Here is a 19,381-nt window from a genome sequence, read left to right as displayed (position 1 = left end):
TTTGAATTTTTACTGATATTTTCCTCTAAACTTAAAACTCTGCACTAACATTACACTTGCAGACTTAATTCAAAAGCACACAAAACCTTGCAAGCAAACTGAGAAAGGGCACAATAACATGAGTGCTAGTATGCTGCCCTCTTCTAATGTCGCTGTTAAATTTACTGTGACCACGCACGGTGATGAAAATAGTGCTTCATGTTGGTACTGTCCTTGGGGCCTCTGGTTGAGACACTGCAGCTGCGTTCCAGATTTGTCAGTATACGCAGTACCTAATCCTCGTGTCTTCCAGGTAAAGACAAGAAGGGAAGTTGCAACCTGTCTCGCGTTGACAGTACCACCTGCCTTTTCCCTGTTGAGGAGAAAGCTGTGGAGTACTACTTTGCTTCTGATGCTAGGTAATGTTTTTCAGTATCTTTTAGCATATATAAAAATATGCCATTTAAAGCTGAGGCCTTGAACGAGAGGTGGGGAGGCTGTGGTTTCTTTAAGAATAATAGTAAATTATGTATATGTGGCCATTGCTTTACAAACGTTAACTAGTTACCCTACATGGCCCTGAAAGAGACAGAGGTGGATTAGATGAGAGTTTCTGTTAAAGAAATGAATGCTCGCTTTGGAATAGTGGTGTTATCCTTCTTCAGGCACATCTGTTGGTAAGATTCCAGAGGTGAGTGATAGGAAACCTGAGAGAGTACTGACCTAAATTAACAGGACAGATGTGAATTATCAGGAGAATTGTGTGGATTCTCCAGGGATCTCCTCACGCCTGCAATACCTTTATCATCAAAGGTGGCTTATTTGAATCCCAGTGGAGGGAGGAAAGACGAACTTGACAGGAGCCTTTCCAGAGCTTTTGGTTTTCTCTTTATTAGGAAAATGAACACTTGTTCCAGAAGTGTAAAAATACTGCTGTGGTTGACTTCTGCAGCTCTTCTTGTCAGAGCATTTTGGAGAGTCTTAGGACACCCTGATGTGTTCTGATTTTAGAGAGCTTTTCAGTGACTTGCCCTAGGTCAGAACAAAAGCTACTAAAACAGGGAGCTGATGTATTACGGTACAGCTTGCCTTGTTCAACTGAGAGAGAGTACAGACTAAAACCTGGTCAAAGATTTTAAACCCCGCTGGTAATTCCAATATTGACCTTCCCCAAGTACACTGCAGGCGGGGAAGGTATTCAATAGTACCTAATTCTTGGAGTGCTTCTGGGCAGATCTCAAAGTACTTTAACAGGTGGCCAAGCTGTCCCCAGTTCTACAGATGGGGAGAATGAGATGCAGGGAGGGACAATGGCTTGTCACCGGAAAAAACAAGAAAGGAATCTGCACCTATAGTTGAGCACCCTGTGTGCTGGGGCAAATTACTGTCTTCCTGACTTCCGCGCTCTAGCTCCTAACGGTTAGATCACATTGCTGCACATGCTGCTTTGTCTGAGGAATTCATAGTTTCTTCTTAAAACAGGCACTGAAATTAATAATGAGGTAGGTGGAAAAAATCCAGTTATATTGGCAGTGTGGAAATGTACTTTACAGTACTCCTCTTATTTTAAAAGAAATTCCATTGAAATGAGTAACTTTCTTGACTCAAAAGCTGTATGTTGGATTATAAATAGGGCTGTAGCCCTCATCTTTCTGTGAAGAATGATGTCTTATGGCAAATGGTGTATGCTTTTATAGTGCTGTCATTGAGCATACCAACAGAGTGATTTTCCTTGAAGATGATGATGTAGCAGCTGTGGTCGATGGCCGTCTTTCCATCCACCGGATTAAACGCACAGCAGGCGATCACCCCGGACGCGCCGTCCAAACCCTGCAGATGGAACTTCAGCAAATTATGAAGGGTAAAATCTTTTGGATGTCACCTGTGTAGATGCACAGGTCCTCCCCGGAGTCACAGAGTAAGTCAGGTTGAAAAAGACCTCTGGAGGTCATCTGGTCCAATCCCTGTGTTAAAAGCAGGGCCAAGCAGATCAGAGGGGGCTGAGGATTTTGCCTCCTGCTTGGAGGCATCTGTTTTTTCCAAGCTTGATCCCTAGCAGGCTTGCCATTCCGGATCTGACCCTTCATTGACACATTCTAGTAACTTGCACCTAGCTCTCATGATGAGCTGATGCTTTGGTAGAAAAAGAAGTGTCATCTTAATAATCTGACTGGTAACTGGCTTGTTAGTGACTCTGGTCCAAGCTTTTCCCTGTATACATAGGAGAAATGTAAATTACCTGGAGATAACTTAAAGTATTCTCATTTGTTTTGTTTGTTTCTTTCTTTCTTTCTTTTATAGGTAACTTCAGCTCATTTATGCAGAAGGAAATTTTTGAACAGCCAGAATCTGTTGTTAATACGATGAGAGGAAGGGTCAACTTTGATGACTACACTGGTAATTGAGATTAAGCCTCCTTTATTTTTGACAGCTCAGTATCTAGTAGTTATTCACAGTAGTTCTAGAGGAGGAAGCAGGTGATGACACGGGAGATTAAAACATGCTGGTGTAAGATGACGCGCGTGTCTCACAGGGAGCACTTCCAGAATTACATGCGCTGGTGGCAAGATTACTTTTTGTGCTGGTTTTTTTGCAAAGCGGTTGGTGGCGATTGTAACATGCTGTGTGGTTAGCACGAGTAATCTGGAGAATTTCTGCTACCTGGCCACCCTAATTTTTCTCTCTGAATCTTGCTTACAGTAAACCTTGGTGGGTTGAAGGATCACATTAAGGAGATTCAGCGGTGTCGTCGTTTGATCCTTATTGCTTGTGGGACAAGTTATCATGCTGGAGTTGCAGTAAGTGGTCAGTCTTGATCTGTTTGCGAACTGGAGCTAGAATTGAACAGCGGGCACAGTATTGCATGTGTTGAGCAGGTTAAGGATTGATTTAAGGTTAAGACAGAGCAATGATGAATGAAGACCCTTTTGAAATCTGCATACACCAGACTTTCCATTCACCAGCAACAGCAGTAGGAAATAAAAGTTGAAGAACTTGAATACTTACGAAAATGTTGCCTCTGACTTTCATTGCTATGGAAAGCTTTAAAAAACAAAACCTGCTCTGTCATAAAAGACAGTTGGCAGGGGAAGAGACAATGCAAGAGCAGAATGCAAATGCTGCAGCAAGGTAGGGGCTGCCATGAGCCAGAAAGGATTTCCTCCTTTGCTATCTACGCAGACAGCGATGGCGCCTGCTTAGAGACGTCTCTCTGCTTGCCCAGTACAGTGAAGAGGTTTCACTTTGTACCTTACAGAAGTACGGGCCGTGCGTACAGCCAACACGCAATTTTGTTTCGTCAGGGTCTGACCTCATCATTGGTTAAAACGCCATGGCTGTAGATGAAGCCTTTCTAGACTGTACCTTGGCAGCCCGTAATGTTGCAATTAAAGGTACTCCACAACTTCACAGAGGAATCCTTTAGCTTCTCTTAGAAATGCTGCAAAACACAGCTCCGTTAACTGATTTACAAGGACCAGAAAAGAAAATTTTTCTTCATCTTGGCTAGGTCTGTAAGATAATGTTAACAGTGATCCGTCGACTAGCCAAAACAAGTTTCTGTCTTGGCCTGGATACAGGTGGTGGTTTCTGAGTTCTTCAGTAATACAAGTTATAGTCTGATAGAAGGACACCCTGTATTATATAATATATATGTAGTATTATATAATAAGTGAGACTTATTTAAGAACAATCTACGTGTGAGGGAGGAGTTGGCCTCACGGGCTTTTTGTGGTGCCAAAAGCAGGGTCGCTTTCCACAGCGGTAGTTGTGTGACTTGAGTGTGGGTATACTGAGTAATTAAAATATAATCCAGCACTAATTTTCACATAGTATTTTGACAGTAATATTTTCCAGTGTGTGGCAAGTAGAAGGCTTTTTTGTACTCCAAACACTTGTTTTCTTAAACGCGATGTAATATGCAACTTTCTGACATCTCCTTTTACCAGACCCGTCAGGTTCTGGAAGAACTGACTGAATTACCTGTTATGGTTGAACTAGCCAGTGACTTCTTGGACAGAAACACCCCTGTCTTCAGAGACGATGTTTGCTTTTTCATCAGCCAGTCAGGTATGGTCTCGTTTTACCACCCACTCCCTCCCCTCTTTCCTGTAAATGTTAGCTTGGGAGGGAAAAGGCAGTAGGGCCAGATTCTTGCGCCTGCCTGTAGGATTGCATGTGGTACGCGTGAGAGAAGAAATTGGCACACACATACTAGAGATGGGGAAAAAATAGAGTGGTTCTCCTCCTGTCCATCTGCATCCTGGTGCATGATTTTGTTTAGCTGAGTCTTACATATGGTAACAGTAGTTCTGTTTCCTTTCTCTATGAGGAAATATTCCATCAATCAACAGACTAAAAAAATGCTGCTGAGCTCTGGGTAAAGGCAGCTCGATAGTTTCTTTTGAATAGTTTTAGTTCTCTAGTTAAAGCACTGCCAAATACTAAGCTATGTGGTGGATCGGATCCATAAAAGAAATGAAAATATTACACACAAGTATCAAAAAATACAACAACCTGGGAATGGAATATGAGATAAGACACGCTTAAGCATAAAAAAGAAAAGTTATGCATGTCGCATTCAAAATATTTTCAAGGACAACTGCAATACAAAACTACAATTTTTTTTCCTCTTAGTTGCATTTACGATTGTAGATTTTCATAACTGATCTTCAGCTTTGATACTAAAACGAGTAGTTACATTTTCTCCATAGGTTAAAATACTCTTTTGGTGGCAAGTTTTTCTTCTCCGTATCAAGTAATTCGGATCCCCTCTTTGTAGGGGCTCATGTAAACGTTCCGGCTTTCCCTGAGTTTTTGGAATACACGTGCAGATGTCGCTTCTTCCCCTTAGAAACTGTACTGTCCCAGTCTAACAGGGAACACGATTGAGGGCACACTAGGGAATGCATCTTTCCCCTGAAGTGTTGGATGTGGCAAGCTAACAAAGATTTTCCCGGAACTTGAGCTTGGTCATCAGGCAATACAAAAGCAAAGTAAATTTTGAGCTCAAATAACCTCAGTTCCCCCAACCCATAAATCTGTTTTTCTAGCCTTAGATTACCACCCTGCCTGACTTGCTTTAAGTAGTGCAGTATGTGGAACAGTTTTTATGCATTGGTGTACTGAAGGAGAAGTGTACCAAACCTTGGGGTTTTTGTTCTCTATTGTCACCTTACACGTGCAGGAGTACTCAGAAGAGGTGTGTCCTTTTAGGACAAAAGCAAACTGGTAACACTAGATGGAATACACAGTAGTTTCTATTTCTAGTCCCATCTCTGGAGCTCAGCTCACAAGCGGCACTGCTGGGATCATCAGTGCCAGGTTTCCTTCCCCCCCATCACGTTCATTTAAACCAACTTTTTCTGCTTCTTTCTATCTAGAGTTTTTGAATCGGCATGTTAAGTGAAGTCCGATCTAAGCCAGCTTCTGTTTGCATAGGACAAACAATTTTGAACAGGGCTAGTTAGTTTTAGGCATAAGCTCTTTGATCACAGATTTGCAAGCTCTCGTGTTGTTGAGCACCATCAGCCAAACAGTTCCATGGGTTTCAATGGCAGTAAGGTGGTGGCAGGACTCAAAAGGCTAGCTGTAACTTAATGCCATTGCATCCACTGTACACTTCAGCTATCCCTAATACCTGTTCTCCCCCCACCCCACCCCACCCTGCCCCAGGTGAATTTTATTAACCAGGAAAAGGAAGAAAGTTGGTTTTGTTAAAGAAGATACACTTGAACTGCCTCTTTTTTTTTTCTTTTTCCCCCTGAACTGTAGCAGAACACTGACTTTTCCTTACACCAAATACTATTGTTAGGTTTTGTGTTTTCTAGATTTCACTGTCTTCTTTTGAAAGAAGGGATTAATAATCTCACTGATTATTATTGTTGTTGTTACTGAAACTCTCCCTGACGGTGTTGGCTGTAGCATGGGTCCTCTGTTAAATGCTTTCTGTTCCCTTTTTACCGGTTGTTGTTGATGATTGTGTAGTTAATGACCATGTGCCCAGCAGCACTGTTCATTTTCTTTTTCTTGTATCTTGCAAAGGGCATTTTTTTTTTTTTTTGTAAATGAAATATTCTAAGGAAGCAATATGACACAGTGTGCCAGGGCTGAAATAACTACTAACTCCTTTGACTTGCAGGCAAATACAAACCTCTAAGATTCTACTTGGGAAATCAGTGCAATTTTACATCTGCAGTGACAGCAGTAACTGCTACTGAACTGCAGCATTGTCAATACCTGTCTTTTCAGGTGAGACAGCAGATACTTTGATGGGTCTTCGGTACTGCAAAGAGAGAGGAGCCTTAACCGTAGGAATAACTAACACAGTTGGCAGCTCTATATCACGAGAGACAGATTGTGGAGTCCATATCAATGCGGGACCAGAGATTGGGGTTGCCAGTACCAAGGTAAGTAATAAGTTTATAGACCTCACTGATTATTATTGTTGTTGTTACTGAAACTCTCCCTGACGGTGTTGGCTGTAGCATGGGTCCTCTGTTAAATGCTTTCTGTTCCCTTTTTACCGGTTGTTGTTGATGATTGTGTATAGTTAATGACCATGTGCCCAGCAGCACTGTTCATTTTCTTTTTCTTATATCTTGCAAAGGGCATTTTTTTTTTTTTTGGTAAATGAAATATTATAAGGAAGCAATATTAAACGTTGAAAACAAAGGGGTCTTGGAGGGAAGAATTCCCTAAGAGGCAAGAATTCTCTCCTCTTTGCCATCATTTGTCTTGAGGTGCAGACTCTGTTTAAACTAAGATCTAAAGATGAAAACGGAAGTTAAAAGACAAGATTATAGAAAGTTTGACAGCATGTAACTGCCCATAGCGGCACTGCTTTACTAAAGAACGTGTGATGTTAAAACTATACTTTCAGCAAATGGGGGAATGGTCTTTTACGGAAAACCAGTATGTATGTCCACCTAACAGAATTATTCTGTGGTTGATGCATCTGGCCATGCGTGATACAGTATAAAATAACTCACTTTGCTGCATTTCATTTTGATGAAGTGCTTCTGCATGGTGAAATCTGCTTTGATTTAGTTATATTTAGAGGCGAGATGATGTCAATCTGTTACATAAATTCAGCCAAAAACCACATTTGAGTTTAATAGTTCATTGGGGAATTTGATCATGGAAAATTCGTGTCTCTTACAAGAAACTCTTGAACGAGTTGTTTGTCCCTGGGTTGTTTTCACATAGCCAACATTGCAGTCTGGAGATAACTGAAAATGGCATTTTCTCTCTGGTGATGTGGGGAGTTACCAAAGTTGCGCGTATATGAAATATGAACTTGAAAAGCTCTTGCCCTAAGGTTGTCCAGAACTTCATTTTGGGAACATACTATAAACAACCCAAGCATTGTTAGCATGACTGTTTGGTGCTATTTACTTCTGTAACCTTCAACCACACCAAAACAAAGTAGATCACATTCCATATCAAACTCTGCTAGTCAGCGTAACTGAAGCTTTTCTAGATTCCTTCAGAGCTATTGAAATCATCTCCAATATAGCAACATGAAAGTTTGTTTGATCATTGTTTAGGAAGGGACAGAAATACTACAAACCTTAATCTTATTTCTAAGCAACTTCAATCCCAGGCTGGCACCACAGACCATTTCATAACATTTGTCTTACAAGGGCTTCAGAGGCTAGGCTTTGCAATAGCTCTTTGATACTGTGCCTGAAATGTTTGTGCAAATAGAATTGCCTTAACTTGAGCGCTAATTTCCCTTGCCTGTGCAGGTGATTTTTCCCCAAAGTCCGTGACACCAGTCACTATGCTCTTTTAGACAAATACGGAGCCTTACCACGGTGAAGAGTTCAGAATCTGTTCTTAAAAGAAGCGGGGTGGGAAATCACTTACCTTTTCAGCTGCCTTTGTGTTCCTTGAATGCGGTCCAAAAAAATTTCAGCTAGCTGTCCTGTTGCGATGGCCAGATGTTAGTGGTGGGCTTCCACTGTACACCGCCAGTCAATGGGTCTGCCTGTCTTCAGTGTTTTCAGCATTTACTTGCAGTAGAGAAGGACACAGGTATGGTCACAAAATAGGATTTAATAGTCACCAGGGAATCTTAGAAATATTCCGTTTTGCTTGTTGTATCTTAATCTCTTGGAGCATAAGGAGATCGTGCCGTTGCCTGCCTCCATTTGAGATTTGCTCAAATTAATATTTGCCCCGTGAATTCCATGTTCATCTTTGCTACTTAATTGGAAGGAAAGCTGCCATTTGGTACCATGTTAAGAATAAAGTCAACAGCTAGTCTAAGGATTTTACATAGTAGGTGACGACCGTTTGGTTACTGTCTTAATGATGTGTTTTCTTTCTCTCTCTCTCTCTCTCTTCTCCCCCCTTATTAGGCCTATACCAGCCAGTTTGTCTCTTTGGTGATGTTTGCTCTGATGATGTGCGATGACAGAATTTCTATGCAGGAAAGGCGCAAGGAAATCATGCGTGGTCTAAAGGGACTGCCAGGTAGGAAACTGCTGCATTTATTGCGTCTTGCCAAGTGAAACTCAATAGCACAGACGAACTTCAGCAGTGCCTGAACTTTGCTTTTGAAAGACCGAGGGGATCAGGTATGTGCAACGTGGCTATTAGCAATAACTTTTGCAACCGCATTCTCTGTAATGTCTTCAGACCACTAAATTGGACTAATAAAATACTGAGTCCAGTTTTTATGCAAGTTACTGCTATCCGTGTGTATGAAGTATAAACAGTATGTATAGTTTGAGAGGCACGGGCATATAAGCACATACAACTTGAGTTCTTCTCCTTCCTTCTAGACTTAATTAAAGAAGTGCTGAGCATGGATGATGAGATCCAGAAGCTGGCCACAGAGCTATACCATCAGAAGTCTGTTCTCATCATGGGACGTGGTTACCATTATGCTACATGTCTTGAAGGAGCTTTGGTAAGAGATTTCTTTATTTAAAGCTGGTTCAAACACACTTAGCTATGGACCTCAGATTTCAGCACAGGAAACGACACGTTTCCTACAAGTTGTTTGAAAAGCAGCTAACAGCTATGGCGTGTTGGCTGACGTACTGGGTCAAATAGCTAAAACTCCCCGTAACACTGCTGAGACTTCCACTTAAAGATACCCAGGTCACGTAACAGCCACAGGCTACAGTGGGTTAAAAGGGTGACTTTTCACCATTCACACTGGGAATGCTTTGTTGTGACAGACTGGGCACCCTAATAAAATCAGTTCTTTGAACTGTTGGGGCAGCATTTCCAGGAATGCTCAGCATCCAAAACCGAGCATGTACTTTCTAAAACCTGTATGTTGCAGTTTCTACCTTTGAGGAGATTCCTGTTGTTGTAAGTGCTGTCACCCACTGACATGCCAACGTGTCCTCTTTGCGTTTGCCTGCCCAGTTCAAGACTATGATGATAGATATGTTGGCTAATGGCAAATCATAAGGCCTGTGGGGAGGTTTGGTGTTAGAACTGTAAGTGTTGATGGCCTGCAAGCAGCTCAGCCCAGATGCATTACTTCGATCTAGGTTTTCAGGCTGGCTTCTCTACAGATAGATTCTGAGGAGAGCCAGAATGCATTTTTACAAAGTTACAAAGAAAGTGGAAGAAGCCACAGAGATGGTTTAAAAAAAAATTAAAAGTTTGCCCAAAGCTTTGTGAATTATTTTTTTTCCCCCCATCTAGAAAATTAAAGAAATAACCTACATGCACTCCGAAGGGATATTGGCAGGCGAGCTGAAGCACGGCCCTCTCGCGCTGGTGGACAAACTCATGCCCGTTATCATGATCATCATGAGAGACCATACATATGCCAAGTGCCAGAACGCTCTCCAGCAGGTCATTGCACGGCAAGTAAGTACCTGTAAAAGTTTACAGTGCATCAGAAATGTTGCTTTTAATGTAAAAGCAGTTTACAGGACACCCAAACTATTTGCTTTAGTGTCAGTGCCTAAAATGTGAATTCAGTAGATACTCTGGGCGTTTCAAGGGCAATTTTTGCAGCAGAAGCCTAGTGTGGTTTGTTTACCCCTTAAAATATGCTACAGGGATGCCCATGGGATGCAAAGCTGTTTTGTTCTAAATTAAGTAAAAAGTTCTTGCCACTGGTGCTCTGAACCAGTGAGAAAAGAACCTTCCAGACCTGTTTTTCTTCAAAGTTTCCCTGTTGCAGGGGCGACCTGTCGTGATTTGTGATAAGGAAGACATCGAGACAATTAAGAACAATAAAAGAACAATCAAAGTTCCCCATTCAGTGGACTGTCTGCAGGGGATCCTGAGCGTTATCCCCCTTCAGCTTCTGGCTTTCCATCTTGCGGTTCTCAGAGGATACGATGTAAGTACAGTATTCCTTCCCTTCTGCACTCGTGTTTGCTATCTGCAGATCTGGAAAAGATGCGTTGGGCGATGTTGGAAGCCTGTGGGGGTTGCCTGCATAATTGCTTGAGCTACTGGAAGGACCAGGTTAAACGGTAGACCTGGCAATTACAGAAGCTTCTTGTGAACAAAACTTGAAGGCAGTCTAGTACACTTGGCCGAGTCTTGTGCAGTTTGAGTTTGGACATGTGTCTGTTTTCTGGTACAAGCGTACAGTTTCTGGAGGGCTGGTAGGAAGGTAAAAGGAAGGTAGCAATCCACAGAATGATGTTTGACAAGCAGAGTCTGTCTGTGTTAGGCATTTGATCTTAATACAGACACTGGCCTCTACCTTCTATCATTTGAGCACTGTAACAACATAGACTAAAGGGACTAACTCCTTAGTTCTTGACAGAGGAGTCATAACAATTGAGGTTTATGGACTTTTTCTGCACCGATTATCCTAAATTAACACGAAAATATGTTCAATCGATTTCAATTTAAACACAGAACAAACATTCCACGCATTACAAAGTTATACACAAACAAACAAAGTGTGTAAATACTCACAAGCGTGTTCTTTCTCCTCCCTCTCTGCAGGTTGATTTTCCAAGAAATCTGGCCAAGTCCGTAACTGTAGAGTGAAAGATCATCTGAATCATAGGGGCAAAGGGGAATTAAATGAAAGACTTTTTTTGGTACCAAAATAACTTGATTTTAAAGTCCCCTAGGTAAATCTTATTTTGGTAAATCATTGTTTGTGTATAAGGTCACCGTAATTCCGTTACATTAGTGATTGTCAAATTGATTCCACATGCTATGTCAATAGCTTTGGGTTTTTTTGAACAATAGACTTCCATGAAAGATGTTAAATGGTTTTCTTTAAAGATTACTGAGTCTTCTAGGTAAGGGGCCCTCCACTTTAAGATAATGTCATTGTTTCTTAGCCAGTGTGGCTCATTCCAATCGTTGATGAGAAACCATTGAATGAATTACCTGTCATGCTCTCAGGCAGTGAAGCAGGATACCAGAATATACAACTGGAACAAGAGCTGTTACTGGTCATGCTTGTGCAGATACTTTAACAGTGAACGAAACTGTAAACAAGCATTTGGGGTCAATTTCTGCCTCACGTACAAAAAGGAACTCAACTGACCCATCACAACCTCCTAAATTTTAGGCACGTGGTAAATGTGCTAAGAAAATAATGTTGCTTCTGAAGGATTTTATCTATGCCAAATACCTAGCAAGTGACAATCTCGTAGCCTCGGTGGGCCACAACGCACTGTGTAACACCAGCATATACCTGCAGTTGTGCCCATGAAGACAGTGGAACTCACGCCTCCGAGTGTAAATGGAAGCAGTGTCTGACTCGCCATGGATGCTTACCAAAGCGGGGGGGAAAGAGAGGAATATGAACAGTGCTCAGTTTGTGCTGGTGTTCTGTTGTTGCTGTTGGGGTGGTTTTTTAAAAAAACAAGTAGAAGTCTTCCTGTGTTGAGGATTTTTCCCCCTGAACTGAGCACTGTAAACACATCCTAAGGAACCAGCTTTATCCTGCTGCAGGTCACTTACTAATCTGAATGCACAGAAGACGGTTTCTGCCTTGTAGCTCTCCAGCAGAGAGACGGCACTAAAGCTCCCTTTCTGAGGCTTACTACATTAGCCAAAGTCCCTTAATAAAAGCATGGGTTCTGGTTTATTTAGGAGCAGTTCATATGTGACTTGTGTCAAATTCAGCTGGTTTAAAATTGGAGGGGATAAAAAAGGCTCGATAGACACAACAGAAATGTATACCTTGGTAATAGTTTTATAACAAGCTTGCAGAGAATCGGAAATTACACAGAAAATATGCCTTCAAAACTTAACACTGACTTTTTCAAAGTCATTAATGGGCAGTTAGCTATGTATTTTCTAATGCAAAAAGGTGAATTTCCTACCAGCTTGATGGGTTTTGAATTAGCTTTACACACACATACCATAAAAAGAAAAACACACTACAAGGCGTAAAGTAATGCTTGCCAAGAGCTGGTGAATATTCCAGGTCACTTCCCTGGAAGAATTGCTTTAACAAATGCAGTGCCTGGGGGCTGTCCACTACCCTTTAAAACCCAGCTCTCCTTGCACAGGATGCTAGACTATTGCTAAGTAGCAGTAATCGAGGCCGACTCGTACAATGGAAGACGACTGCTCGAGACCGAGGTGTTTCCAAAGACTGTGTCTGTAGCAATTCTGCTCCGTATAAAACCACAGTAACTATTTAACTTCAATTCAGTATCAGCTCAAGGCTTAGTTTTATTATGAGAATGACATGCTGCGTTCCTGGAAACAGCTTCTCGAAACCAATATATGTACGTTTATTAATACATTATATTCAGACTATTAATTTATGAACACGTTGTGCTGCCAGTGTCTGTTTAAGAACAAAAGTAGTAAATATTGCATTTTATTTATACAGCATTTACTGATGAGGCACTGACTCATAACAGTTATGTGCCTCTGCCTAAACATGACCAGTAGACTTCCCTGCTTCATTTGAAGACGATACTTGTCCTCAAGGAAAAAACAATGCGTGTTCAATGCTAACAATTTGAAGACAGTTCCTCTTCCTCCTCCTCCCACTCAGCTTGCTTAAAGAGAAATTGGGCAAACCTTTCACGTGGAGGGCTGGAACCAAGGCAGGGTTCCCCCCCCAGCACAAGGACACAAGGACTTGCAGTATCAGATCCTGTTTCTCGTTAGCATGGGATCTAACGTGAAAGAGCCCTGCAAGAGAATTATTTTAAGATCTTTTTCTCCTATTCCACTCAGAAGAAAAGCAGCAAGCATTGCTTTTATCTAGCCTCGTACAGATGATTGTCCGCTAGCTTACCGAGTCTCCTAGCAAACAGGATGGTAGCCATCCCTGTTAAAATACAAGTAGCTATTCAGTAAAAGTTCGATAATGCAGGCTGTTAAATATTTATGAAAGTTGTATACAAAGAGGACCAAAGAACAGGAGCCTAAGTTAGAAATGTAAGTCTGACACTCTCATGTCAGGTGTAACTGTACAGATATTGCTGAGCTATTTGGGTTTATGCTGTGATAGACAAATCCTTATTCTTTGTAATTTAAGGCATTAAAACTCATGACAGATTCTTCATTGTCAGAAGTAGAGGTAGTAGTCACCCCCTGCACTCTGCAAGTTGCCAGCAAACTGCCTGAAGTGTATAAAACTCTGCCTGCCAAAACAGAGGTTTAGTCGCTACTTGCAACTAGGCTGTCGGATGTTGTAATGCTTAATATCAGAATGCTGCGGAGCACACTTGCTATGAAGAATTTCTCTGATGAGCATGGTAGGGAATCCCTTAAGCATCTCATTGTTGTTAATTGCCATGCCTGTGTGAAGTGAGAATGTATAAAGGACTCTTCTTAGCTTTCGTTACCTCATTTTGTCTAGGTGTGTTGCATTTTGATGAACAGATGATGTTTCTCTTTTCCTTAGAAAACTTTTAGAATGTCTTGTGATATTTATTAACAGCCAGTCAGTCTTCTGCTCTCCAAAATGAATGTTTTGCTTACTGAGCCAGTAAAATTCCCTCCTTCCTAATTGAGGTGTTGAAAAAGTCAGTAGCCCTGTCACTAAAATTGAGCCACAGGTAAATACAGATAAAGGCCTTTGCCATTTGGAATAGCAGCTGCCTATTACTGCGTACTTTTGTCAGAATTTATTTTGATTTAAAGTAACTGTTTTCCTCATTTATGTCACAGAGGCTTAAGGGGAAGCTCACGCCCATAGGCCTTGGGGTTTTTTAATTACCAAAGACCTGAGAACTTCAGGCTCAGCACATGTTGTTTCTGCCTAACAGATCTCAGACAAATTCCACCCTGCTAGTAAGGTTATTCCACACACAATAGGAAATTAAGTTGTACATGAAATATACTTCTGTCAGAAAGGTTTTCCCTCCTAGCTCTACTGAAGAAAGGCTGTAGACAGTTCTTTCCTGAATGTGTCAGATGAATAAGTACTGTCTGCACGCACATTCTTATAAAAAGCCCAAACCGGTATTTGGGTAGCCCTGTTCTTGTAAGGTGCACCAATGACATGGCAAATGCCATCTCCTTTTTAGCATGGTCTTACTGACTTGAAGGTAATTACGTACCGCTAAGACGGGGACGCCCTTCTAGCCAGAAGGCTGCCTTGACACCCGTATTTGTGAAGTCTCAACCCCTCTGTACTGAAAGAGCTGAAAGCTTCACACAGACCATTTCTGAGTCAAGTGGGAGGGAGTTCATGGACATGACACGATGCGTAATCATGCTCAGTTAGGAGCCTTAAGGCTAGCCTAGACACACTAGGTCTGGTTAAGCTGCAGATTGAAACATCTAAAGGCATAAGGAAGACCAACACATTAGTGCAAAATTAGGCTTTTCTCCTCTCTAGCTGTCACTGGTAGTCCTTGATGGCACAAGTAGGTGCCTGGCAGCAGCGTGTCGGATGGAGGGAGGGACTGAAATTCGGCGCTTGAAGTAGCACGTCAGTGTTTAGCTGTGGCTAATTTTAGATCCTACCTGAATGTACCAAACTTGCCTCAAAGCACGGCGTCCCTCCTCTACATCAGAAACAGGAAGAAGAAGAAACAAAGAAGTATTTGGTTTGAATAAAAGGAAAGAAAACTATTTGCCTTCAATTCAGTTTATGTAAATAGACGTCTGAAGTGGCAAATACCACCATTTCTTCCCTTCTAGATCTATTTGCCTCTGCTTGTACATATCCAGCTGGCTTGGTTTGTGGGGACCAGTCTGTATCTTGTTTCCTGTTGTGTGCTGTACACAGAAGATGTCTTACTTTTGTCTGTAGTGTTTTATAATTTGGGTTTTGTCTTTTTGCTTACTTTTTTGTATCTATCTCACCCTTTGAATAAAATCAAGTGCCCTACATTAAACAAATGGAATTACTGGTCTTTAGTTAAATCCATTTAAGAATAGGTAATCCCTATGAAAGTTAAGGGCAGTACGTACAAAGCAGAAAAACACAGGGCTTAACTCACCTCTCTCTTAACTGGCCAGGCTTTTTTTCATGTCTGAGATAGATGATAGAATATATTTCAGCTGCCCTTTCCTAACCATGAGTTTGCCACTAACCAAGAAGCAAGCCCAGAAAACACCCCTAAGGCAGAACAGTCGGTATTGCCTTCTGTACCTTAATTCTCATTTAACTACCACTTTTCTATCACCAGGTGAGACCAAATTGCAGTCAGCACAGCCCATACACAGCCCATGCTTAGTAAATACTCCTCACGGTTTCTTTTTCCAAGAAAGAAACCTGTTCGGGTAACGCACAGACAGGCTGCTCTGCAAACCCAGCAGTGGAGGACTATGACACACATGCTGAGATGATAGTATAATTAAGTGCACATTCTTGTAAGACAACAGCTGGGGGCTTAGAGATTGTTCATGTCTAAAAAATGCCAGGATAACTTTGCAAGCGAAACCCACAACGACAAGAGACTGTCTGAAATTTCACCCCTCCTCCAGTCAGAGCCATTCGTGGATTAATTTCTTCAGGGACCTTCACCTCTCCAGGGGAAGAATATCAAACACGATCATTTATTTTCCTAGATAAAGTGAGCAGCTTGGACTTGCTTTTCTCAGAAATACCTTCCTATACAAGTACCGGTATTGAAAGGTCACGACGCTACTTTTTAAGGCTTATTGCCTTGAAACAATGCACATATATGTCCTTAGTATCACAATAAAAGTCGATGCCTACACAGATGTTGGGAGCAAGACGGTCCATTTTTGCTTGCTCAGATCTGCAAACATAAACAGCAGTTCTAGCTTGTATTACAGTCATAAGCAAAACCGGGTCAAACAGCTCAAAGCTTCCATTGTCAGAGCTGTAGGTCACATCTGCTCAGGACACTAAAGGAGCAGGGAATATTGCAACGAATCAGCACGGGAAGTTGGCTGTGCAGAATCTTCCCAAAGTGAGTCCAGGGCTGCAGCACCCTCAGTCTCTCATTTAGCACAAGACACCCCTTCTCAGGCTATACACCGCGAAGCAGAGAGTTGAGATTCTCGTCAGCTGCTGTCACAGGGCTGGCTGCATTTCCAGTCACATCGGGTAGGGGACAGGGCACCCACGTTTCTTTAATACATTCCAAGTACTATACTCTGAAGAGCAAGGGAGCTGTATCATAACAGCTACAAGACACTGCCAGGGTTCTCATTCGCTCATTTCTCCATCTGGGCCATCTAAGCACACACATTATACAGCACATATAACTTAAGCTAATAAAAATGGCAGTGAGAAGGCAGATGCGAAGGGACACATCCAGGGTCCTTAGCAAGTCAGTCCTGAGCTCTGGTTGCAAGAAAGCCATTTTTCTTAAATCCTGACGTGGCTAAAAGCAGTAAGACAAGGGGCAGAGGACCTGCAGGCCTTTTGCACAGAAACTCTTCAATCCCGCATAGAGTTGGTCTCATACAATATGACATTTGAAGATAAATAAGCTCCCAGAAGCTAAGTGAGAGTTACAGAAGGGCATAAGCATTTGGTTTGAATAAATTATAATAGATTGCCTGCTCCAAAGCACTCCTAGGCCCCTCTAGAGCAACCTGCTTCCTGACATTTACCCTTCACACGCTTCCACACTGCGTGGGCCTTCAGCACAGCTTCAGTGCTGAGCCTCAAGCTGCTGACTATACACATTCATGCAAGTTTCTTTAACTTATATATTTACCTTTTCTGCTCTACAGCAGCGCTCATCCTTGCTTGCAGCAGTACTATGCATAGCCAAGACCCTGGGAATGGTGTTTATTCAACACCTTATTCTCCTCTTGCTCTCTGGTAAACTGTTTTTCACCACTGCAGAGCACACCTGTAGCCCTGGACAGTATCTGCTTGCACAGAAAACACCCAGGTAGTGCCTGGGATCAGAGAAATGCCACCTGCCCCCCACAAAAAAAAGCCAGTTCTCAGGTCACTGTAAGGTGCTCAATGGGGAAGCAGCAGTAGGGTATGCTATGGGGAATTCTTGCCCCAGAGCCCTTTTGGACATGAACAAGTTTGGAAAGAAAACAGTACGCAGCAACATTTTTTCTGGACATAGGCAGAACTAGGAGGGGATGTTTTGCCTGTAAAATTGACTCCCAGTTACTAGGGTGCTATTTCACAGAAACACTGAATAGCAGTGGGGCCATTCTTTCTTACACATTAGCCTGATCTGCTACCCGGGGCAGGCTGGTGTTCGTAGACTGCACTTGGTTTGAGAAAAGCGACCTTTCCTTACACCACCTCAGAAAGTGGTAAAAGCTATTTTCTAATTTTTTTCCCCTAAGAAAGCAGACAGCCACACTCGTCGCGATGGTGTGAAGATACACAAAGTGAATGAACTACCCCTACTTTGTACAGAGACCAGCAGCAGAAAGCACAAAGCATTTAGGGCAGCACACCGTTACTGAGTGGACAGCCCAACCTGTTGAGCTTGTGGGTCCTGAGCTCCTGATGGTTTCACCCACCCCACAGCATCACCATGCAGTGCCCTAGCAGCACCCCTTGGCATTCAGAGCATTAACGAGGAGGATTTAAGGGCCTTAGCTTTAGTGACAGCTGATGGGACTTCCTGGGAAACATTAAAAAATGCTGTACGGGGATGGAAATTCATCTCAGTGGAGCATCCTGGCCAGCTCCACTGTTGAGTAGCTGCCTTCCCCATTGCCCACACACCCTCTTTGCTGGGCTGCTCTTCCAGCATCTCCTTGCTGCTATTACATCTATTTCTGGCTCGCCACGTTTCCAGCTCCTACAGCTTGGAAGGTCCAATAAGCAACACGCTGCAACAGCTCAGCTTGCATCTCCCATCTCTGCTACAACTGCCTGTGCAATCTCTGCCCACGCTGCCCCTGAGACCACCCCAACCTTCCCATCAGAGGACTAACAGCACCGCAGGAGCCCACGTCGCTCTGCACAGCCTTACGCATTTCATTTATCAGACAGGAGAGCATCACTGGATATCTGAACTACTGCAAGCCTGAACCAAAAGCTGCCTCCTGTGCTTAAAAAGAGGCTATTTCTGACCAATTTCCATGCATTTATCAGCTGATTGGAATACATTGCAGGCATTTGAAAAAACAAAGGAGAAGAAAAAAAGCAAGCTGACTTGCCAAGATGGTTCATTCAGTGCTGAAGAGGTTACCTAGCCTAAGAGAAAAGTCAGACCCACAAATCAGACATGACGGGACTCCTTCCCCCCACTTCAGTCTCATTCTTTATTGTTTAGGTCAAATAAAATATGTTCCCATGGTCCTTACAAATTCCTATGGAAACAAGTTTAAACAAACAAGCTGCTAGCCTTGTGTCTGGACAGCGAGCAGCAGCATTACTTTAACACAGGATCCTAAAAGCGGTGGTGAGCCCAGACGAACTGGAGACGCTCACAATACCACCACAGCTCAGAGCTAAGAGCCAATTAGGTTCCCAAGGGCTCCCGTGCATCGGGAGATACATTCAAGACCATGTGCAGGATGGATGGCAGCACAGCAGGCCCGGCCAGCTTATTCTGAGCAGTAGGAGGGCGCCCAAAGACCTTATTAAGCAGAAAATTACCCTGCACAGGCAAACCCCGCACCTCGGCTGTACCAAAGTAACGCTGCAGCTCCTGCTAAGGGGAACAATCAGCAAACCTGCATGGGATGCAGCTAAAACCTCCCTGCTCCTCTTGTTTCCATCTCTGCCCAGAATTAACCTACACTAGATGAGAGCACGTGTCCAGGGGCAGGGGATGTGTGGGAGCCTCCCAGCTAGAGCAGGCTGGCAGCTCTGCTTTGACAGATCTCTGCATCCCCAGCAGAGCAGGGCATGGGACACAAGAGTACCGTGGAGGATGGCATGCTCCAGCAGCCTCTCCGCTTCGGTGGCACCACACGCACCAGTGAGTCATTGCTAGGAAGGAGTCGCTGCCTCTCCTCCCTTCTGATGCCAGTTGCCACTTAAACAAGGCTTTCTCAAGCTCACAAGCGGGTGCTTTCTAGCACCCAATACTGGGCAAGACACCGCCTGCCTGCACAGGATGACTCACAT

The 19,381-nt window shown here is 42.9% G+C and overlaps 1 protein-coding gene across 1 annotated transcript in view; it reads left to right on the top strand.

Moving 5' to 3' along the window:
• The window catches only part of GFPT1 (glutamine--fructose-6-phosphate transaminase 1), a 38,109-nt gene extending 22,866 nt beyond the window's left edge, over positions 1-15,243 (top strand). The window contains exons 9-19 of the mRNA XM_076359064.1: positions 293-398; positions 1,677-1,840; positions 2,281-2,376; positions 2,680-2,777; positions 3,927-4,047; positions 6,229-6,386; positions 8,343-8,457; positions 8,769-8,896; positions 9,649-9,816; positions 10,136-10,297; positions 10,918-15,243. Coding sequence (XP_076215179.1) covers positions 293-398; positions 1,677-1,840; positions 2,281-2,376; positions 2,680-2,777; positions 3,927-4,047; positions 6,229-6,386; positions 8,343-8,457; positions 8,769-8,896; positions 9,649-9,816; positions 10,136-10,297; positions 10,918-10,962 — 1,361 coding nt within the window. The 3' untranslated portion in view covers positions 10,963-15,243. The remainder of the gene's footprint in view (positions 1-292; positions 399-1,676; positions 1,841-2,280; positions 2,377-2,679; positions 2,778-3,926; positions 4,048-6,228; positions 6,387-8,342; positions 8,458-8,768; positions 8,897-9,648; positions 9,817-10,135; positions 10,298-10,917) is intronic.
• The last annotated feature ends 4,138 nt before the right edge of the window (positions 15,244-19,381 follow it).

Source organism: Aptenodytes patagonicus, chromosome 24 (assembly GCF_965638725.1).
Source record: "Aptenodytes patagonicus chromosome 24, bAptPat1.pri.cur, whole genome shotgun sequence".
In the NCBI taxonomy this organism is placed as follows: Eukaryota; Metazoa; Chordata; class Aves; order Sphenisciformes; family Spheniscidae; genus Aptenodytes; species Aptenodytes patagonicus.
This window is presented reverse-complemented; position numbering and strand designations above follow the sequence as displayed.